This window comes from Colletotrichum scovillei (assembly GCF_011075155.1).
Source record: "Colletotrichum scovillei strain TJNH1 chromosome Unknown Contig00006, whole genome shotgun sequence".
In the NCBI taxonomy this organism is placed as follows: domain Eukaryota; kingdom Fungi; phylum Ascomycota; class Sordariomycetes; order Glomerellales; family Glomerellaceae; genus Colletotrichum; species Colletotrichum scovillei.
In genome coordinates, this window is record NW_023336264.1 from 2,119,091 (window position 1) to 2,139,775 (window position 20,685).

The window sequence follows — 20,685 nt, forward strand, 5'->3', positions numbered from 1 at the left end:
ACACCATTGAGCTATACCTGCCGCTGGAGGGTCAATTGGGTATCGTTTTACAGGTGCAAAGAGAGACTAAGACGAGTTGACATAAAGACTGGAGGCAAGACTCGCCGAGGAAGCAAAGACGCATACCTTAAGTGGAGTTACCTTCAATTCCATCTGTATACTCTAAGGAAGCAACTCAATCATACCTAGAATAGAAGTAAGCTTTCAATCTGTACTGTGTAGGCCGTCCCCTAAACCATCAAATATACAGTACGTATACAGTGTAATCTTCCTATATGCTCAGAGCTTATCGATAAGAAAGGGACCCCAAGGCCAAGGGTTCACCCACTCCAAGGGCCCAAAGGAGCGTCCAGCCCACTTCATTGACCACGGGTCTTGCGCCACAGGCCAGCTTTTGGGATCGAGGAAGTCGCCTCCAACTCAACCCTCACCCTCTCTCCTCTTCCACTAGTCCCCGAGTTTCCACGATCTTTGGTGTCGCCGTCAATCACGAAGCCGGAATCGCACACACAATGTTGGACACGTTCGAGATTCTAACCACCTCAGGGGTGGTCCTTTGGTCCAGAACCTATGCGCCGGTCAACCCGTCCGTCATCAACAACTTCATTGCCGATGTCTTCATCGAGGAGAAGGGCGGCGCTGCCTCCAGCCAGTCCGCCGCCAGCAACGCCCCATACAAGCGCGACCAGCACACATTACGGTATACGTTTGTAAAAGAGCTAGGTGTCATCTTTGTGGTATGGAAACCCAACAGCAGCTAATGCGCCGCACCCCTCCAAGCCATGGTACTAACGAGGTTTGCGAACAGGCTGTTTACAGATCACTACTTCACCTGTCATGGATTGACAAGCTCGTCGACAACATCAAGACGATCTTTGTAGATCTGTACGGAGAGCAATTGACGAAGCCGCACACGACAGTGGTCGAATGCCACAAGTTCGACGAGTACTTTGACCAGCAGGTCAGAGAGCTGGAGACGACGGGGGCAAAGGGCGACTCCAACGTCTCAGAAGCCGACTTCGCAAAGGAGGAGAAGACTCTGTCTGGAAACCTCGGCGATGACCCTCCTCTCCCTCCTGGTCTGCACTATAGGGGTAAGCCGAATGCGCCGTGCAGGTGTATCAGTGTGCAAGCAGCTAACAAATCCCCTCCCAGGTCGTGGTCTCAACAGCGCAAACGAAACCTCCAACGATTCGACCCCCATCGCGACGCCCACGACCTCTCGACCCTCGACTCCCGGAACCGGTGGCGTATTAGTAGGCAAGGCCGGCCCCGTCGCCAAGATGTCGCGGCGCGCGCGCAAGGCGGGCAACTCTGCGCCCCTTTCTTCTGGCGACGAGTCCGCCGGCAGAAGACCCAAGCCCGCGACGAGATCATCAACGAAGAAGGGCCGCAAATGGGACGCAGACGGTATGGCCGACGAGGAGGACGACGTGGTGCTCGACTACTCGGCTGCTCCGAAGTCGGCGACGAGCGACTCGGAAGCCGAGACGACCGCCCGCTCCTCCACCGTCGAGCACGTCGATCACACGACATGGGGTTCCAAGACGTCAAAGGGCCAATTCGTGCTAAAGGACCTAGACGACGAGGTGCACAACATCCTCGCCTCGGCGCATGCCAAGAACGACTCTTCCAACAAGACAGAGGCATCGGGCGGACTTATCGGGTCCGGCCTGAGCACGATCGGAGGCCTCTTCCGCAATGTTGTCGGCGGCAAGACGCTATCAAAGGCGGACCTCGACAAGGCGATGAAGGGCATGGAAGAGCACCTCCTCAAGAAGAACGTCGCGCGCGAAGCCGCGGTACGGCTCTGCGAGGGCGTCGAAAAGGAGCTTCTCGGCGCCAAGACGGCCTCCTTCGAGAGCATCAACGCAAAGATCCAAGCCGCCATGGAAGCCTCCCTCACAAAGATGCTCACCCCGACCTCCTCCCTCGACCTCCTCCGCGAGATCGACGCCATCACCGCCCCGCCCGCGACATCCCTCCGCAAGGCCCGCCCCTACGTCATCTCCATCGTCGGCGTCAACGGCGTCGGCAAGTCTACCAACCTGTCCAAGATTTGCTTCTTCCTCCTGCAGAACAAGTACAAGGTCCTCATCGCCGCCGGCGACACCTTCCGCTCCGGCGCCGTCGAGCAGCTCGCCGTGCACGTCCGCAACCTCAAGGAGCTCACCGTCCGTGAGGGCGGCCGCGTCGAGCTGTACCAAAAGGGCTACGGCAAGGATGCCGCCACCGTTGCGCGCGACGCCGTGGCTCACGCCGCGCAGGACGGCTTCGACGTCGTCCTCATTGACACGGCCGGACGCAGACACAACGACCAGCGTCTCATGTCCTCCCTGGAGAAGTTTGCAAAGTTTGCTCAGCCCGATAAGATTCTCATGGTCGGCGAGGTAAGCCCCTTCCTTTCCTCTCACATTTATAGCCAAACAACTACTGACTCTCTCCCCCAAGGCCCTCGTCGGCACAGACTCGGTAGCCCAAGCCCGCAACTTCAACGCGGCTTTCGGCTCCGTCCGCACCCTCGACGGCTTCATCATTTCCAAATGCGACACCGTCGGCAACATGGTCGGCACCCTCGTCAGTCTCGTCCACGCCACAAACGTCCCTGTGCTCTTTGTCGGCGTCGGCCAGCACTACTCTGACCTGCGCAACTTTTCTGTAAAGTGGGCGGTTGAGAAGCTCCTGAGCAGTTCGTAAGGTTTTCGCTTTCTCTCCGTTTGGGGGTTGAAGAAGGGCTATAGAGGGAGAGGGAATGGAAGTTGCCTCTTACTTGGGTGTATACCTGTATAAATCACCTTTTAATATGAAATGAGATGAAATGAAATCAACTTAATCGGGTTTCCATGGCGAGAATCAATGATACCCCAACAAAATCAAGCGTTCTGATAGTCTCCATGCGATATGCCTACCTTAGTTATCTCTCGGGTCCCACGAAAACACATATGTGCCGTTCATGTTTAGCCACGAGCATTCTGCCATATTGACCCTTCGTCACGACAAGTCCTAGTAAAAAATATTTCAATGATCAAGATTGATAGGCCAAATCAGGCGTGCGAATTATTACTATATACTTCTTTGGTGTGTAGTGTAATAGGTAAGTAAAGAGGGGCTGGGCTGCAGTAAACATAACCAGGCCAAGTAAAAAGGTAAAAGCAAGCCAAGCCCATAGATAGACCCAGCAAGCCAACACGCTATACTTCAAGCCCTTCAAAACCCCCCCTTCTCCATTTCATCGTCATTTTCTTTCCCGCTATGCATCGGACTGAAAACAAAGGAAAACAAAGGAAATTAAAATTTAGCCCTCTCATCCTCATTCCCCATCGGAGAGGAGATATTACCCCCTCCCCCGTGAGGTGTGATTACAAGAAGGTAAAATCCACGATTCTGAGTGTTTGTATATGAAAATCCTCCTCCAATACCCTCAGTGGATTGTAATGTAGTAGAAGTAGTCTTGCGAAAAAGGGGGTATCATCATTCTAGTGTGTCCATTCTTTTGGGCTCAAAAGCATGCTGCGTGATAGAGACAGAGAGAGAAAGATTGACTGCGGCGCGAAAGACAAAGGAAATCCTCCACGGCCCCACGTTTCCTTCCACTCATCACTGCTCCTTCTTAGTCTTCAAAGAAGTCAGTGTCGTCAAAGTCGCCCGGGTGAGCATCTGAGTCGTAGCCGCTTGACCGCATCATCGGAGGAGTCATGGGTTGTTGGGAACGGCTCGACGGACGGCGAGCGGGCGGGCTCTTGAGGGGCATCGGCTCAGATGGCACCTCCGTGATGGACGGTCCTCGGTTCCTGGCCTGCAGTTGCTGAGCCGTGTACCGACGTCCAGTGGTCTGGAACGCCGTTGGTTGAGGTTCCTCCGCGCGCGTAGCGTTTGAAGGGGGGGTCTGACGGAGACCAGAAGCCGGCGGGGTCATCAGTCCATTGTGGTTATTGCTGAAAGAGGCCGACGCGGTAGATCGGGACGGGGTGTGGTTGCTATTGACAGCAGGACGGGCCGTAGAGGGCCTACCGCTTCGTCCGCCCGATGCGAAGATGGGTTGTTGCGACTTGCGCCAGTTACCCCAGGCTGCAGCCAGGGGTCCTACAGCTTGAGCAACACGAGGCGATGCAGCCTCCCGCAGCGACTGTGCAATGTTGGGCAGATTGATTGCCGATCCGCCATTCATCGCACGCTCGCGCTCCTGTTCCTCCATTTGAAGGTTGGCCTTGAGACGGATGGACGCATCTTTGACGGCTTCCCTGTCAAAGTCTTCAGCAGAGACGGCAAGGATGATGTCTTGCAAATCGCCATGTCTCACGGCAAGAAGCTCGCGCAACCAAGTGATCTCGTCGTCACGCTTGGCAATCTTGGTAGGAGCTTCGGGATCCAGCTTGTCGACGGTAGACTCGAGCTCTTCGATGCGCTGCTCGCGTGCCTGCAACTGCTCTTGCAAGACCATGATGGACTCCCGCAACGCCTGGGGCGAGATCTTCTCTGGGAGGTCCATGGCCTTCGACACGACGGGTGCGGCAGGTGCCACGGCCTTGGGCTGGAAAGATGCGGTGGGCAGAACGGTTGGCTCGACACCTGCGGACTTGGCAGCTTGAGCGGCAGCACGAGCGGCTTCCTTGGCGATCTCGAGCTTCTCTTCCAAATGTGCGACACGGTCTTGGAGATGTTCGGTCTTGGACGTGGACAGGCTGAGACGCTCGAGGAGGTGCTGCTCGGTCTTCTGGCCATCTTCGACGGCGTTGCTCAGCTGACGCTCCCAGCGAGTCTGGAAGTCTTCGAGCTCGTTCTGGTGCTTGCGCTTGAGTTCCTCAATGGCATCGGTCTTGCTGGTCTGAGCCTCCTCCATCATCATCTCAGACTGAGCCTTGGCAGTCTCGACGTCCATGTTGGCCTGATCAATTTCGGCTCTGAGCTTAGCGACCTGCTCCTCGAGTTCTTCACGAACAGCATTGACGTGGTGGTTGGCTTCGTCAATCTCGCGCTGCATAGAAACGCGCGTTCGCTGAACCTCGGCAATGCCAGACTCTCTCGCTTCCTTGAACTCGCTCTGGTATCGCATGGCAGACTGGTGAAGCTTGTGGTTCTCGGTCTTCATCTCGCCAAGCAGACCCTCGAGACGCTTGCACTCATTAACGGCACGCATGCCCTGGCGTTCACCATTCTCGAGCCTCTCCATTTCGGCTTCAATCCGTTCGCGCGTACGGGCCTCGGCTTGGAGCTTAGCATCCAAGACCTCTTGACGAGCGACGAGTTGCTGCTCCCGCTTGGTGCGACGAGCATTCTCCTCGGTGATGTCGCGGGCAGCCTTGGCCATGTCTTCCTGGAGGGAGACAAACTTGGCACGCCAGCTTTCCCTGACGCGCTCGTTCTCCTGAAGCTGAGTTCCAAGGGTATCAATGAACTTCTGCATGGCCTTGTTCTCTTGGAGTGTCTCGGTGAGATCGATCTGTTGTCTGCGGGCAGTCTCAACCACACGCTCTGTCTCGGATCTCCAGCGGTTAGCCTCGTGGGTGGCGCCTCGGACCTCGTCCTCCATAGCGTTGATCTTGTTGGTAAGTTCAGTCTGCGCCTGAGTAGCGTTGGTTTGGGAAGCCTCCATGAGTGCCATGCGCATTGTTTGCTTGGAAGCGGCTTGTTCAAAGGCCTTGAGCTTGTGGTCCCGCTCCTCGACTTCCTCACGGAGACGGACCTCCTCTTCGCTGGCGATACGGAGCAGACGCTGAACCTCAGAGAGTCTATCTTCGGCGGTTCGGCGACCGTCGAGCTCTGCTTGAGTGCGCTCTTCCTGGTGTCGGAGCTTATCCTCCAGGTCGCTAACGCGATGGTCGAAAATGCTCTTGTTCATGATCTCGACTTCAACGCGAGTTTCGGCGGTCTGAAGCTTCCTGTCGAGCTCTGCCGCGAGATCTTCGGCGGCGCGGCGGTCGGTAACCTCCTTCTCGGTCTTACTACGCTCAACATAGAGGCGCTCTTCGAGATCCATGACCTTGGCTTGAAGTTCACTCAACTTGTTGTTGACGGCCTCGTCATGATCACGATCGGCGGTCGGCTGTTGAGACGGGGTTGGCATGCGCTTCTCGACAGCTTCCTCGACAATGTTACGCAGATCCTCGCCACGGAAATCAAGGCGCATTGAAGCGCCAAACTGCTCTCTCATCTCCTCCAAAGCCTTCAGAACAGCAGTGCTGGAGGGCTCATCGGCAGCAGGGGCTGAAATTTGAGGTACGGGGGCGGCACCACGCTGCTGAACAGCAAAAGCATCGAGAACAGCAGCACGGATTTGTTCCATGCGCTTGTCGCGGCGCGGACTAAGCGAGCGACGAGGCACGGGCTCTTCATCCTCATCATCAGCGTCACTGTGTTGTATATCGGCAGAGACGCTGCGGCGGACGGAAGACGAGGCTCTTCTGTCGCCCCGGAGGGACTGCTTGATGGACAGCAGAGTCTTTTCAAGGGGACCCAGGCGAGCGGAGAGCAGATCGCCGACGGCTTCGTTGACGCGACCGTCGAAGAATTGAACACGCTGCTCCAACTTGGCTTGCTCTTCGTCGCTGAATGCACCTTCCCAGTCGCTCTGCGCAGCACTCTCTTGGCCAACCAAGTGGGTAATCGGAGCATCGAATGACTGTGCACTCAGTGGAGGATCGACGAAAGGATCTTCCAACTCCGTAGTCGGCATAGCCGAGTTGTCGGTGGGTAGTCCATGGTATTGGCGCACAGGGCTGGAGGTTCTGCTGCGGTATTGGCTGCCGGCCTGCATCTTATACGGCGACAAGTTGGTAACGCCAGCGACCTGGATCTGTCTGTTGGGGCTAGGCTGGTGCCATCTGGCGGCCTCATCATTGGCCTTGTTGACACCAAAAGTCGGGTCATTCTGGTTGAGGTGGTTCATGATGTCATCAATCTCCTCGAATGTTGGCTCATGTTGCTCGTTACTAGCATCAATCGCGGACTTTGACGGGAAGGTGAACTCATGGGCGTTGGGCTCATCAAGATACTCTTCTCCCTCAGAAACGACATAGTCTTCGGGAATCTCTCCCTCTTCCAGAGAGTCTTCGTAATCCTCTTCTCCAGCGTTTCGCGCAGGCGATGGAGACGCAGCAAACCGAGACGCAGACAGACCCTTAGTCTTAGGCGGGCTTGCGAAGCGAGAAGCGCCCAGTCCCTTGGGTGCGGCGAACTTGGGAGGTGTCGGGGCCCGAGGAGACGGCTCGCGAGGTGGCGAGACCGGGGCGGGTGCCTCGGTGCTGGGCAGGATTGGCTCAACGGTGTCTTCTCTATCACGCTCGTCCTCTTCGTCCTCATCGGATTCGGTTGCCGGAGTAGGCGCCCAGCCGCCGCCAGGGATGAAAGCTCTCGCAGTAGCAGAGAGCGACTTGTTGTGTCCCTTCTTGTACGTGTCAATGCCAAAAGGTCGGGCTTCAGCGAAGCTTTGAACATCGTTGTTTGAGTCGAATTCGAAGGGTGCCCAGTTCAGGTGCTGCTGGTCAGGCGAAGTATCCGAGGGGCTAGTAGCCGTAACAGCCTTGGAGTCGGCGGGGTGCTCGGAAGCAACAGTGGAAGACATGGTAGTGTCGGCGGGCGTGTAAGCTTGCTCGTCAGAGGCATCCTGCTCCTCTTTCCTTGGCTGGAGTGACTGCAACGTCGTGGGTTCGGGCGATGGTTCAGCGAACAGCGGAACATCGTCCTCATCTCCTCTTGACGCCTTTGCCCTCTTGAAGCGAGATTCGTCAATCAAGCGACCATCTGCATCATCCGGAAGATCGTCTTGAGATTCATCGTGGTTGTTATCGCTGCTGCTGGGACGGATAATTGGGACGGCCTTTGACTTCTTGGGAGGCTTGACAATGTCCGAAAGGTTCAGATCAATGTTGCCGAAAATCGAGCTAGTGCGGTTCCCAGCGCTCTCGCTGCCCGACACAGGGCTGGTGACAGAATCCGAAACATTTCCGAAGGGTGTGAAGGCGGGTGCATCCGGTCGAAACTTGGGACCAGAGGCAGAAAAGCTAAAGTCGCTCTGACCAGGTGAGAAGACAGGGGCAGCCGCATTAATCTTGGACGACATGGACCCTGCACCAAACGAGCCCGCTGACGGAGAAGTGACTGACGGAGCGAATGATCCACCACCAGCCTGGAAGACTGAGGGCTGGAAGCTGTTGCTACCAGCACCAAAAGTGAAGCTCGTCTTTGACTCGTGTCCTGGGTTAAACTTGAACTCGGGTGCCTTGACGTTGAGCTTGGACAGCGAGGGCTTGCTAGCATGGCTGGGTCTCCTCGGCATGCCAGAGTTGCTTGACATCGACGAAACATCGTTCCAAGGATTGCTCGTTGTCGAGAACGATCGCTGGTGCTGCTGCAAGAGCGTCGTGAGGCTGAAATCTTGTACGGGGGTGCCGAGATTGCTGGGGTTGGTCTCGATCTCCGCCGCCTCATCGATTCGCTGTGCGTCAACCTCGTGCCATCCAGCCAAACTGTCGCCGCGGGGTCGGGTCTCGTCATGGTGAGAGAAGAAGTTCTGGGACAAAGAGTGGCCACGGCTGTGAGGGCGCGGGTGGTGAAGGACTGGACCATCGCCGCCTTGAGGACCGAACTGCTTGGGAAGCTGCTGGGGTGCCTGGAACTGGACCGATGCTTCTCTAGCATGCGCAAGAGGCTGCTGTTGAGAGAAATTGGCCAGCTGCTCGGCCGCAGCTTCCTCGTTGTGAGGGCTGTAGTCCTCGTGCTCCAACTCGTTGCGCATCTGCTCCTCCAAGTGGTACTCGGCCTCGTCAATCTCTGCCTGGAGGTCATCATCGTTGATTTGTGCAGGCTCTGCAGGCTTCATGGGCGTCTCTTCGTGTGCCTCCTCCTCTTCCTCTTCGTCTTCTCGCACCTCTTGCAGACGAGGTGATGCGCGCGCCGGTTGCTGCTGGTGCTGCTGCATGAACTGCTGATGGGGCATCATAGGGTACTGCAAAGATTGGTGACGCTGGTGCGCATTGAAAGCAGGGCTGCCAGTCGGCGCAAACCCTTCGGGCATAAAGGGGGAGACTGGAGAGAGGATTCCGTTCAGCAGATTAGGCGACTCTGTTCTATGCGGACCTGGCCAGCCTAGAGGCGATGGTTGACCTGGCATCTGGAAAGGCGAGTGGCCCATGGGAACCGAAATCGACTGTCGATTATTGTACTTGGCAGGGTGACTACCAAAGCCAATGGGCGAGGCCATGCTCGGGCTGTGACTGTGGCCTGCAGAAGAGCGCCCACCGGGTATGAACTGTGGCGGGAACGGATAGCCTTGCACATGATTGCTCGACGCTGAAGATGTAGGCAATGGCGGGGAGAATGGTAAAGGCGGATATTGTGCAGAGGCCTGTCGGCTGGGCTGTGATACTGCAGGCGATATTGAGGGTGCCGGGGGGTCGTCGTCGCCGAATGACACTCCAAGAGCTCGCAACTTGGCTTCGTTAAGCTCATTGACATAGTCTCTCCAAGCTGCATAACAATTAGCATTCCTGTTGCTTTCCCTCTGCACGATGCAGACTTACCATTCAAATCAGGCAATGTGACTTTGTATGTATGTTGCGCACGCTCTCGAACAAGGTCCTCGGGGCTAGGCCAAGCGTCTCGACTCTGTGAGTATCCAGTGGGGGCCTGGTACGTGCCCTCTGCAAGATCCAAATCGAAGCCACTGATATCGTATCCAAGCTCTTCCCACGATCTAAACATGCCCTCGATTTCGTTCTGGTTCAACGGCTTGGGCGCATGGCCGGGACGTCCGCGTTCCTCGTCTTTGGGAAGAAGAACCATAATATTCTTGCCCTTCCACGGGATCTTCTTCTTCACCCGAGGCGTCATGCTGGGCTCTTTGATTGTCACTCTGGCAGATGCACTCCTCATTGGTGTAGTTGGCGTCCTCGCCGTGTTCCCGACAGCGGCACTAGCACTCCGTCTGGGCGTTGTGGGAATTGGTGGGAGGTCTGGCAGGTCGCGGGCCAAGTCGGCCTTGGAGAGATCTGGACTCTCCATCTTCGCGTTTGTTATCTCGTCTCGAGGCTTCACGTCTTCTTGCTTGAGGGTCTCAACGCTGGATCGGGTTCGAGGATAGCGAGGTTCCGTGAGCGATGCGCGCGTCAGGCGTGGTCGGGCTCTAGGGGTTCGCAGAGATTCCTTATCGTGCCAAACAGCTTCGTCGCCAGATCCTGAGCCGCTCAGTGAAGAGTGCTCGCTTCCGTCGCTGAACCAATGTCGGCCCTCAGTATGATCACCCGCCGTGTGCTGGCGAATCCAATCTTCAGTCAATCGTCGCGCAGGTCTCCGAGCGCGATTAGCGAGAACTTGAGCTGCGCTGAGGTATGGCTCGTGCGATTCGTCCTGTCCGAGCGAAAGCGCTGGTGGGGGTCGAAGAAAGGGAGTGCTGATAGCAATGTGATGGATAGGCGAGCCTTCGGATTGATCGCTGCCGATGCTTTCGCGGCGAATGAGGTTCGTCTCTTCAGTTGAGTAGGGCGAGCCCCAGCTAGCTGTCACGTATCTCTCCTCTTCTTCGGGATTGGATTGGTTTTGACTTCTGAGAATTTCCCGAGCTCGGTCGGGGAGTCTGGGCGCGGGTAGCGAAGGCAAAATTGGAGAGGACCCAAGGCCCTCGCCGTCGGCAGCTGTGGACGTCGATGAGAGGGCGGGAGACGTTGGCGGCGAATTGAAGGATGGACGATTAGATCCTGTGCCGTCCTGTGCGGATGCAGCAGGAGGAGAATGGGATTGCTGGGAAGAAGACGTCTTCGTGGGACTCTGTTTCAATCAGGAATGGGTCCAAGAAAAGACGTGGCGTGGCGAGTGGACGTTCAAGGTATCCGTACCACGCCGGGAATGTAAAGTAAGGTAAGGTGAGGATGCGGTGAGGTGTAGCTTACCACGGTGAGATCAGCGCAGACGATGGGAATCGTCTGCAGCCAAGTCTCTGTGTATTCGCGTCGAGGACCCTTTCTTCAACAGCCCTCAAAAATCGGCATGCACACACAACGAAGCAGGCCGCGAGAGAAAAGAACGAAGGGAACGGACGAGCGCTGTCGAGGTTGTTGACAGGAATAAGGGGGTGGAGGAGAGGCGGCCCGTGTGATTGGGGATGGATGAGTGTGTATATTTGGGGCCGATGGGTGGTTTTTCTGGTCGCGACGCGTATCCGCAGGTAGGTAGCCCAGGTATTTTTTGTTAGGCGGACAGGGAAGGGGACCTGGACAAAAAAAAAAAAAAAAAGGATAGCCAGCAGAAATAAGGTATTATTTTGCAGGTGGTGACCCAGTGCAGGGATTAGAGGGACGGGGGGCCCGTTGCAGAAAGGAACTGAGAGAGGGAAATTATTGACTAAGGAGCGACATGAGAAGAGAAGGCAGACAGTGGCAGCATGCGGTTACCGGACGCATCGGATTACAGGTTGAGCTACACGTATGATGGCGATTCCGTCGATATGGCACGATGCTGCCGGCTTTGGTGGAGAGACAGAGGAGAGGAGAGGATGGAAATGTCGATAAGGTACGTGATGTGTCAGGAGCAAGGTGGTAAGTCAGTGAGGACTGGACAGGATGGCGAGGTTAAAGGCAACCTGGAAGGACACATGGGAAGCTAAGGTAAGAATTATTGCCTAGTTTCCTTTCCAAAGTTCTCGTTAGAGATGGTGCCGGCCGGTTAGGTGGTCAAGACTTAGGTTAGGTGTACCTTACTCTCCGGACGGTTCATAGGAAGGCCAGGAAAATGAAGGGACTCGATGTACATGCACAAGACTGGGAACGGGGTTTTGACAGGAATGGCAAGGTACAGGTACGCGCACGGGAAGGAGCAGGTACAGCAGAGCTAAGGCACGACCGCCAGCCGAAGACAGCTCACAAAACGCTGCCTTAGTCTCGCTACATAACTTACCTAGTACCTACCTTACATAGTACATAGCCGTACCTTGCCTTTGTGAGTACTACCTAGGTATTTAGGCAACTTGGCAGACTTTCTTGGTTCCGTTACCTAAACGTTGAACACCTTTGTTGAACAGAAACCGTCACGTCCCTCAATGCAGTGACAACCACGACAGGATAGTTCATCTGCACCGGCACGAATTCGTGGAGACTCGAGAAGAGAAAGGACGGGATACCTCCGCCTCAGGCTTTCGGGTTCGAGTAGACGTGGAGACCTTGATTCGGTGGTCCGGCACCAGTGGCACGATGAGATTGGCCGGCTTCAACTGGGGCCGCGCTCCACGAAAGACAGCTGGCATTTTCTGCCTCTGACTTTGAACTTCGGGGCCCTTCTCTTCCACTGATCCAGCCAACTTGCGAGCACATGAACGAATGTCATTGGGAAAACGGGGCAGACAAGAGTGACAAGCTTGGAAGAGATGGGGCCTCCCCTGCCCGCTTTCCAATGGGATGGACCGGGGGAGTGCGAGTCGCCAGGGACAGGCTGTCCAATCCACACGATTCCACCCACCACGCACGGGGCGAAGAGGAACGACGACGGCACGATGGGCCACTCAGCGGCCCAGCTTTGTTTTAATGAGAGTTTACGGGGCCGAGCTATGACCAGCCCAATCTCGCCTTGTTTGGCTGATACTCCAATACATCCAACACCCCATGATTGTACGCTAGAGGGAATGTACTCTATTATCATCGATCAATTGCCCCCGGAAATCGCCTCCCCTACTACTGCATCGCATCTGGGGCTATGGGTGATTTCCCGCCGGATGAGAGGCCCCGCCGCTTGGATTCCTAGACGACATCGTATTTGCCAATGGCTCGAATGTCCGGCCCGTCACGCTCGTGCTCAGATTGCCAGATTGCTTACATTATGTCTGTCTACATTGAAAGGATGATTCTGTTCGGCTGCAAGCAGCTTCCTGGATCCAAAGGGACACTGTGTTTGCATAGCTATCGTTACTGAATTCAGCGTCAAAGTTGGCGTTGGCATACTTATTACTTCGTCCAAAAACGCCATGCTGCCAATATCCAATATCGCGGATTCGACCTTCTAGAATAGACATGGAAGGTATAATAAGCCATATTATGATTCATGGTCCTGTCTAGTAGTAGCGTCCACTCCCTCAACAGCTAGAAATCAAAGTACCACCAAAGCAAACCTGCATGACGGGAGCCCCAACTTGTCAAATTACTGCTGTCATCCGTCCGTCCATCATCCATAATCCCCTGAACGCACGTTTTTCTCCCACGACACTCCTGCAGTTTCGGTCCAACCTCCAGAATATGCAATATGCAGGTACAGATCTCCAGAAATTCATCGGAGCTGAACGTCGTCTCGTCTCATCCCCGGTTTCCGTCCCTTCCCACTAGACCATCCGTGAGAAGCCTCCTGCATGTTATCAGGTGGCACCCCGCCCCAGCCAGGCACGGGAAAATCGCCTTTTCGATTGTGAGATTAAGATTCATTGACCCAAGACAATACTCCATATTGTCTTACTCCCTTGGAAGCCGGCCACAAAACGCGAAAAACGAAAGGAGCTCGGGGCAAAAACAAACGCAGGTTGGTAAATTCCCCGGAACAGCGTTGAACCTGGGGGATGTGTTTAATTAGGTAGGTAGACAAACGGATCCTAGCGCCCGTGTGGTTTATTTCGAGAAAGAGAGCCCCCGTCGGCCGTTGGGTCGGGATCTCATTTGTTCCTATAGCTGCTACCTTTTCAGGCGAAGAATTCGATTGAAACGACCTTTTCCTCGTTCTTTTGGTCATTCTCCATATTTGAGAGACTACGTATAAGGTAGGTCGGGGGGAGGGGAGTTTGGGTTTACCAAGAATTGGGACGCCAAGAAGGAAGTGAATCCTGCCTACAGCCTGTGTCGATGTCACCAGGAAGACGCACCACTTCCTAGTCATTATCAAAAGGCAGGTATGGCTTGGAAACAGCTGCATTCAAAACTTTTTTCCCTTTGATTGTCTGCTGTCAAAAGTGAAGGCATTCTGAGACATCATAAACCATGATCACAACTCACAGCAAACGATTCTGTATTGTCGCTTCTCAATATCATCCGAGGATGTTGTGGCACCATTGAAATTTCATCATGATTGTATTATTCATGGAATAAGAAGAAGAATAACCTCCACGACCTCATCAACAGCCGAGCGTCATGCCCGCCGGACATCATCCTCGATCTTCGCCTCGAGGAGCCTATAACACCAAACCAACCTTTAACATGTACAACTCAAAATCCCCATCAACACCTCTGCCAAATCCTTTGGCTTGCTGTCTTCACCCCCTACTTCGCTCGTTTCCTTTCCCAATCTCTCAGTATACACATGCCGACGTGACTTCATTCACATAGCCTCTTGAGACAGCAATACCATCATCATCGCCACCGCCGACGACCGACATCTCGCTCGACCAACTCAGATGAGCCTCTCAAGGATCACAAAAGATGTCAAAATCTCCCACCGTACCCGAAAACACGGGATCGCTAAAGCTCTGCTTTGTGATTGTGTCGATTGTGTTTTTGCATTGCTCTGCCGGTCCGTATTAGTATAGTGGCCCTCATGTGTGATGGAACCCTCAAACCCCAAGAGAGTAACATAAACTCACCAGCTTGCTCGTCACACTTGGTCACCTCAAACTTTTGCGGTCCGTTGTTGGCTGCTTGTGAGCACTTGTTCTTCTGATTGTCGCAAGATCGGCCCGCGGCGGTGTTGAAGTCGGGCTATAACCAAGCACGCATTAGCACGTTTGCTTCCCGTACCCACCACGCTCACTTCTTCCTCTCTATCTCCAGGAGTAAACGTCGGAGATCACACGGAAAGAACTCACAAAAGTATCACCGTCGACCTCGAACGGTCTGCTAGGGTCATTTGACTTGGTAATCTGTAGCCAAGCCACAATAGTCAGCAAACAACGTTCCGTCCTACGATTCCCTCATCCTACTCCTGAAACAGCGCCACCCATTGAACGCCACACCGAACACCTCCCCGGAGCTAAACGTTTGCGCCCCCCCCCCCCCTTGAGGATCTGGACTCTTGCTCGAGTGTGGAGGGGAAGAACATCCCGAGAGATGGAGATGCAATCACATACCGCTGACGCCTGTACACCGCCCAAATTCCCCTCAAAAGTCTGCAGGTTCTGCGTCGTCTGCCGCGGCAGCAGGCCATACTTCCACCCCATGCGCATCTCGTCACCGAGGTCCATCGCCAGCACACCCGCCGCCACCACAGCGGCCCCCGAAAGGGCGTTGAAGAGTGTTGACGTTCTCATTGCTTTCTCTCTGATCTTTGTCGTAGACCGACAGTGATTTGGCGTTGCTCGCTCAGTTTTATGACGTCCTTTCGAATGCAATTATCGGGTTTACTCTCCTTCGGACTGATTAATCGATCGCGTCGGTTGCTCTGGTCGAGTATCGTGGTTCCGTAATTGTGATCGTAACCCAATTGATATCTCTCCCTCTCGTGTCGTAGATAAAGTCTCCTAGCTCCGTCCTTTCACCAGCTCGTCGAATTGAAATATTAGGAATATGTCGTTGTGATGGTATTTCCGAGGCTCAACCTCGTCGAATCGTAGTATATAGCGTCGTCAACGAAGCGCAGAAGGAGTTGTAGTGTGGATTGGCGACGCGCAGCGCTCGTACGTAGAAAACCGTAACACCGAAAAGACGTTGGAGGAGTAGAAAAGCAAAAAGGAACAACCCAACGTCCGTCCCTTAAACCTTAGCAGCACTTTTTTCCGATTAACAGGCGCCCGCGGCTGCGCTGCGACACATGCACGGCACGGGAGGGGGAAGATTGGTATTGGATTGGGGCCTTGCAGCAAGCAGCAAAGGGAACCTGAAACGCGGAAAGAGATCCAACCACGGCTGCCCACAAAAAGCTGGGATGCAACACCACCGCAACACCACCACAAAGCACACCCGAAACACCACTGAGACGGGGAAATCATATTACGGATGGCCTAGCTTTGCTGTGTCCACGTGATATTGCCCAGACGGGACAGCAACCGAAAAAGGACGATCATGCTGGCTTGGAGACATGGAGTTCATCAGATGGCAGTTGGCCCCCTCGGATGACGGCCGATCATATCGGGAAAGATAGAATGGAATAGAGTTCAGAGGGAGGAGGGGCTGCAATCAATCGGTTGAACTCAGTTCTCTCCCTCAACCCCCGGCCACATGAGCCAACAGGCTTCACTTGCGTCATTTTTCAATGTGGTATGTGCTTCTTCTTTGCCTTTCAATGTTTGAATTGTTTAAGAGTTGGTGGTCCTGATATTAAAGTTGTATCTTAACGTACGTACAAGCCGACGGGCCTAGAAGGCTGCCTATCAGACTTGCTTGTTGCGGTCTCTGCCGTGCGTCTTTGCTGGTATCGATGCCCTGTCCTGATGCGCGACTCGTTTGAAGCCCACGCTAGTCCAGTGAAGTGATCATCCTAAGCCCAGCCGACAAAGAAGAGTAATTTTCAGCCCTCTATGTACATATTTCTATCCATTAGTCCGAAGACCTTGCGATATGCAACCATGCCTGCCATGATGATCTGGCGGCCCTAAACTCCACATGACTGGTGGAAAGGCCAGCCGTAACAAATGAGTAAAAAGAGAAATCAAGGAGTGTGGTATCCGTGTGGAAAGGACTGGGGAATCAACGCTTTCTGCCGCAAGAAACAATCATTGGAAGTCGCAACAACAAACATATTTAAAAGTTGGACGATGCATTGACTTGTTGGTTAGGCGCGTGGTAGCTTTCGAGAGTCGACTGGAAGGGGGTACGGCCGGAGCCAGATCCCTGGGCGCTACCGATCTCGTTCTTGGGCTCGTTGCCGTACTGGTTGTTGTACTCCATAAGGCCATCGTTCTCCTCAGCCTGCTTCTTCTTGCCCCAAATTCTCCAGGCAACGAAGCCCAGGGCACCGAGGACAATGGCACCGCCGACACCAACAACGACACCAATGACAGTCTTGCGAGTCTCGGACGACATGCCAGAAGATGAGTCTCCAGAGTTTGCCTCATTAAGACCGGGCGTGCTTGTGACGGTGGCCTCAGAGGTGAAGGAAGTTGCGACACCAGCGGAGTTGGTGGTGGTGATGACGGTCTTGATGGTGGAGGTAACGGGCTCGGCGGTAGTGGAGTGGGTGGAGGAAGCGGCACTTGCGCTGGTGGTCTCGTCGTTGTTGCTGCCAGCAGATGTGGTGCTAGTCTTCAGGGTTGTAGGAGCAGCCGTGGCTCCCGGTGTTGTGCTTGATGCAGGCGCATTGGCGGATGTGGTCGGGTCGGCAGCGGGAGATGTGGTAGTGACAACGGCGACGGTGGTGCTGGTGACCGGAGCAGCAGTCGTTGTTGTAGTTACGGCAGCAGCAGATGTGGTGGTTTGAGCAGCGGCAGTCGATGTAGTCTCGGCACCGCTGGCGGTTCCTGACTGTCTCTTAATAAGGCCATCGCGGGGCTCGGCTTTGTTGAAGTTGAACCATGACGCCTGAGCGACCGAGGCGAGGGCGAGGACCTGAACAGCGCGTTGGGGATGCATTATGACTTTGGTGGATGACGAGTTTCCCAGTATGCTGGTGGTGCTTCAAGAATGATATATCAAGTCAGCCGACTGTAGAAATAGTTCTCTCGGTCGGCCAGATAAATTGAAGAATCGTTCGTTTGTGTGCCGACAACCAAATTCTTTCGTGGTGGTGTCGAAGACACAGGGTTCTGAGATGAGTCGAGTCGGTTCGTCTGGAATTCTCGGAAAGTTCTTACGTGCCGGGTGGGTATGAAAATAGGAGGGCGGCACGGGTCAAGGTGGGAGGGCGGGAACGACCGGTAGGTTGAAAAAAGGTAAAAGGCGATTTTTTGTTGATTGTGACGCGGAAATCACTCAGAGTAGAACGAGAGGAAGGAACCAAAGGTGACGATAGGGAAAAGCGAGTGAATGGTTTTTATGAAGTGAAGGATGAGTTGGGATAGGTTTTGAGGGGGGTGGTCATTGGAGTGGAACGAGCGGGAGGTCAGAAAAACAAGACTCGTATTCGAGCTGGAGCGGCGTAAGAGGGTGGTCAGTGTGAAAAGGCAGGTGCGGTTGCCAAGTGGGCAGTCACTGGTGGGTTACTGTGCACGCAGTAAAGCGCTGGGGACAGGTCCACGGGTCCAGGCAGGTACCAGGGATGCAGGGCCGGGCCACTTCTTCTTTCCTCCGTCGCACTGTCCGTGACCCGTGTGGTGGCTGTTCTTGGCTTCTTCCTGGGCCAACAAGCGTCAGAAAAGGGAACCTCAAGTCTCCAAGCAGAAAACTGCCCAGCAACGTTGCGCAAGGGGGAACAGAAGTTAGAGGTGGGAGGACGAGCCGGTAGCGACCGGGGTGAGTGGCAGTGGATGCTTGCCAGATTCTGGTGCAAGGGACAACGTGGTGGCGGTCTGACGGCCTAAGACATCAGGTTACCCATCTCAGATTTGTCCGCTTCTCGCGCGTTGAGAACTTTTCATTGGCCAAACCGCTTGAACCCTGGGCCCGGCGCGGGGCACTGTGGCACACGACGATCAATGCTAAAAGGTACGTACACAGTACGTCTCTCTCGTCTCCTTCGTCTCTCGGCGAATCAGAGATGGCTTCACCCTCAGACCCGTCGTTGCCCTCCTTGAGTTTCGCTCACCCTCATGGCCTCACCTCTCGAAAAATTTACACGGCTCAGCCTCCAGCTCACTGCTCACGACCCTTTGCTCAAACGCTCAGTCAAATCGTCTGTTCGCCGCCTCCAACAGTTCACGACACAACCGAGAATACCGCCGAGCCTCTTAGGTCAGTAGGAGATGTTGGAACACCCCAAGGAAGCAGTCCAGCTGTCAGCAGTCTTTAGCGGCCGAATGGTTGGTGCCCATGAAAAACGGCTTGAACGGCCCCTTCTAGCCCGTCAGATGGCTCCAGACTTCGAGAGACTGGTCCAGCCCGCTGCGACCGCTGACTCTGCCGCATTCCTCGTAGCGGTTGGCGCCGACTGAGGTGTTTGCCATCAGGAGCTTTTCTCTGCAAGCCCCCAAGCCCCAAGCGTTTGAATGCAGCAATCCGATTTTACATGGCGCGCTTTTCCTTTCATCAGCAGACAATGAACATCCCAAAAATAACCATGGTCTGTCTGTCTATTGTTCAACAAAACTATCTGTCGACAGCAAAGAACCGTTGACTACACCACTGACATAATGCAGGACACCATGACGATGACGATGGGATACGCATCAGGCTTCGTGCTGGTCTGTCTAATCCAGGATGGAAAGGAGCGACAATCATATGGCATGTGCCGTTGGGTCAAACCCTTCATAGATGCTTAAAACCAAGCATCAGCGAAAGCAAAGCATACAAACGCACACATGCTTTGCCAGCCGGCACCAATGGAACGATGGCAAAAAACACCAGGGCAATATTGCAGTAATGAAGCCACTGGTTGTCCCCATCCACGGCAATGCAACATGCCTGCCCAGGGCCGATCTTGTCTCTATTTTCAGCATCGACCCGTCGCTCTTTGCTCCAACCGCCTCCGCTTCTGCCAGCCTGGCGTGCCAAACCCGGCCAATTCTCCTCAGGGTCTTCCAAGCACGTCTCCACCGTCCCCCGGGCCCCTCCCAGCATTCGTCATTCTTCCCGGCCCCGTCCAAGAATCCGGATTCCACAACTTTTTCCAGAACTCGGCATTCGTCGTTGCACCACGCATGCCCTACCGTACGCAAGTAGGTATGCCAATATGGACGTCGACAACAACCCTAGGATATGTGAGGGGTCTATGGGGAAGGGGTCAAGAATTTCTCGGACGACGGGCATCGCCTCACTGGGCCATAAGATTTGCCTTCCGCGGTGGCCGACGTCACTTCCGCGCTCGAGGGTCTTCGCACTTCACCGAGGGCCCCTGCAACAACAATCAACAGGACTACCTACTGTTGCAGTACAGCCTGCAGGATGACGATGTTGAGGATACCGTTCAGACTGCGCCCGAAGCATCTCGAACTGGGAACGACAGCTCTGTTCAAACCTTTCGTTGGCATGCAACTGATGCCCCCTCATGCGTCATTCTTCCACCCAATGGTCAACCTCCAGATGAACCACTCAGCTAGCAGCTGTTTGAAGGAAACTGAAAACTCAACGAGTGCGTTTCGCCTAGCTTTTACAGTTCAGGGTACCCTTTATTCGAAGCTGTGTTTCCTAGCGCCCTCGTCATGGGTTCCCCTTCTTCCCACATCCCGGCACAGTGTTTGCTTTCCGTCCATGGAGGAGACTGGAGACCCTTGCGTGCGGATGCAGAGCACAAGAGGCAACCGATGGTAGAACGATAATCCGTCCGCAGCAAGCATCATTTCGGATCAATGTCTTCCTTCCGCGGATGTCGGCGTCGGAGGACCCGCCTACTCACGGACACCCGCATAGTGCAACGATGATGTGAAGCATTGCATTCCAGCTTACAGCCTGCCGGTGTCAACCCACGCATTGAACCCTTAATCGTACACTAGAAGTGTGCGTCGCCTCTCGATACAGTGAAACGATTGATCAACCATGCAGCGATGAATACCTGGAGACGAGATTGCTTTATTTACCAAAGTCCCTTTGCGTGTCTCTCCTTGAACTTTTTGCACGTTTCAGCGGGGAGTTCATGATAGCCGAGCTGCCTATGACAGCTAGCTTAGGATCTCGCCCGCAGGTGAATACATCATCAGACGGTAATCATTTAGGTGTCTCATTCTGCAGTCTACTTGAGCACTCTTTGTTGACTTTGCTATAT

The 20,685-nt window shown here is 54.5% G+C and overlaps 4 protein-coding genes across 4 annotated transcripts; 1 reads left to right on the top strand and 3 right to left on the bottom strand.

The window, feature by feature from the left end:
- The first annotated feature begins 383 nt into the window (after positions 1–383).
- On the top strand, positions 384–2,851 carry HER10_EVM0010012 (SRP54-type protein). The gene is made up of 4 exons (XM_035479482.1): positions 384–737; positions 809–1,094; positions 1,156–2,390; positions 2,452–2,851. The coding sequence occupies exons 1-4, from the start codon at positions 513–515 to the stop codon at positions 2,695–2,697; spliced, it is 1,992 nt and encodes a 663-aa protein (XP_035333186.1). The 5' UTR covers positions 384–512; the 3' UTR covers positions 2,698–2,851.
- A 195-nt stretch (positions 2,852–3,046) lies between these two features.
- Positions 3,047–11,506, bottom strand: HER10_EVM0009164 (myosin class II heavy chain). The gene is made up of 2 exons (XM_035478663.1): positions 9,519–11,506; positions 3,047–9,465 (listed from the first exon to the last, which is right to left on the bottom strand). Exons 1-2 carry the CDS (start codon positions 9,997–9,999, stop codon positions 3,611–3,613), a joined length of 6,336 nt encoding a protein of 2,111 aa, XP_035333082.1. The 5' UTR covers positions 10,000–11,506; the 3' UTR covers positions 3,047–3,610.
- A 2,578-nt stretch (positions 11,507–14,084) lies between these two features.
- HER10_EVM0000252 (uncharacterized protein) lies at positions 14,085–15,962 on the bottom strand. The gene is made up of 3 exons (XM_035482825.1): positions 15,026–15,962; positions 14,765–14,818; positions 14,085–14,657 (listed from the first exon to the last, which is right to left on the bottom strand). The coding sequence occupies exons 1-3, from the start codon at positions 15,203–15,205 to the stop codon at positions 14,421–14,423; spliced, it is 471 nt and encodes a 156-aa protein (XP_035332016.1). The 5' UTR covers positions 15,206–15,962; the 3' UTR covers positions 14,085–14,420.
- A 186-nt stretch (positions 15,963–16,148) lies between these two features.
- Positions 16,149–18,199, bottom strand: HER10_EVM0011604 (uncharacterized protein). Its single transcript, XM_035481032.1, has one exon. It carries the CDS (start codon positions 17,460–17,462, stop codon positions 16,635–16,637), a length of 828 nt encoding a protein of 275 aa, XP_035333400.1. The 5' UTR covers positions 17,463–18,199; the 3' UTR covers positions 16,149–16,634.
- Between the last annotated feature and the right edge of the window lie 2,486 nt (positions 18,200–20,685).

What these genes read in the sequence shown, in the direction of transcription:
- HER10_EVM0010012 (XM_035479482.1), top strand. Translation starts at nt 513, where the DNA reads ATGTTGGACACGTTCGAGATTCTAACCACCTCAGGGGTGGTCCTTTGG. An exon ending in AGCTAGGTGTCATCTTTGTG is followed by an intron (nt 738 to 808) that starts GTATGGAAACCC and finishes GTTTGCGAACAG; the next exon opens with GCTGTTTACAGATCACTACT. An exon ending in TCCTGGTCTGCACTATAGGG is followed by an intron (nt 1,095 to 1,155) that starts GTAAGCCGAATG and finishes ATCCCCTCCCAG; the next exon opens with GTCGTGGTCTCAACAGCGCA.
- HER10_EVM0011604 (XM_035481032.1), bottom strand. Translation starts at nt 17,462, where the DNA reads ATGCATCCCCAACGCGCTGTTCAGGTCCTCGCCCTCGCCTCGGTCGCT.
- HER10_EVM0000252 (XM_035482825.1), bottom strand. Translation starts at nt 15,205, where the DNA reads ATGAGAACGTCAACACTCTTCAACGCCCTTTCGGGGGCCGCTGTGGTG. An exon ending in GCGGTGTACAGGCGTCAGCG is followed by an intron (nt 14,819 to 15,025) that starts GTATGTGATTGC and finishes GCTTGGCTACAG; the next exon opens with ATTACCAAGTCAAATGACCC. An exon ending in AGGTCGACGGTGATACTTTT is followed by an intron (nt 14,658 to 14,764) that starts GTGAGTTCTTTC and finishes GCTTGGTTATAG; the next exon opens with CCCGACTTCAACACCGCCGC.
- HER10_EVM0009164 (XM_035478663.1), bottom strand. Translation starts at nt 9,999, where the DNA reads ATGGAGAGTCCAGATCTCTCCAAGGCCGACTTGGCCCGCGACCTGCCA. An exon ending in CACATTGCCTGATTTGAATG is followed by an intron (nt 9,466 to 9,518) that starts GTAAGTCTGCAT and finishes ATTGTTATGCAG; the next exon opens with CTTGGAGAGACTATGTCAAT.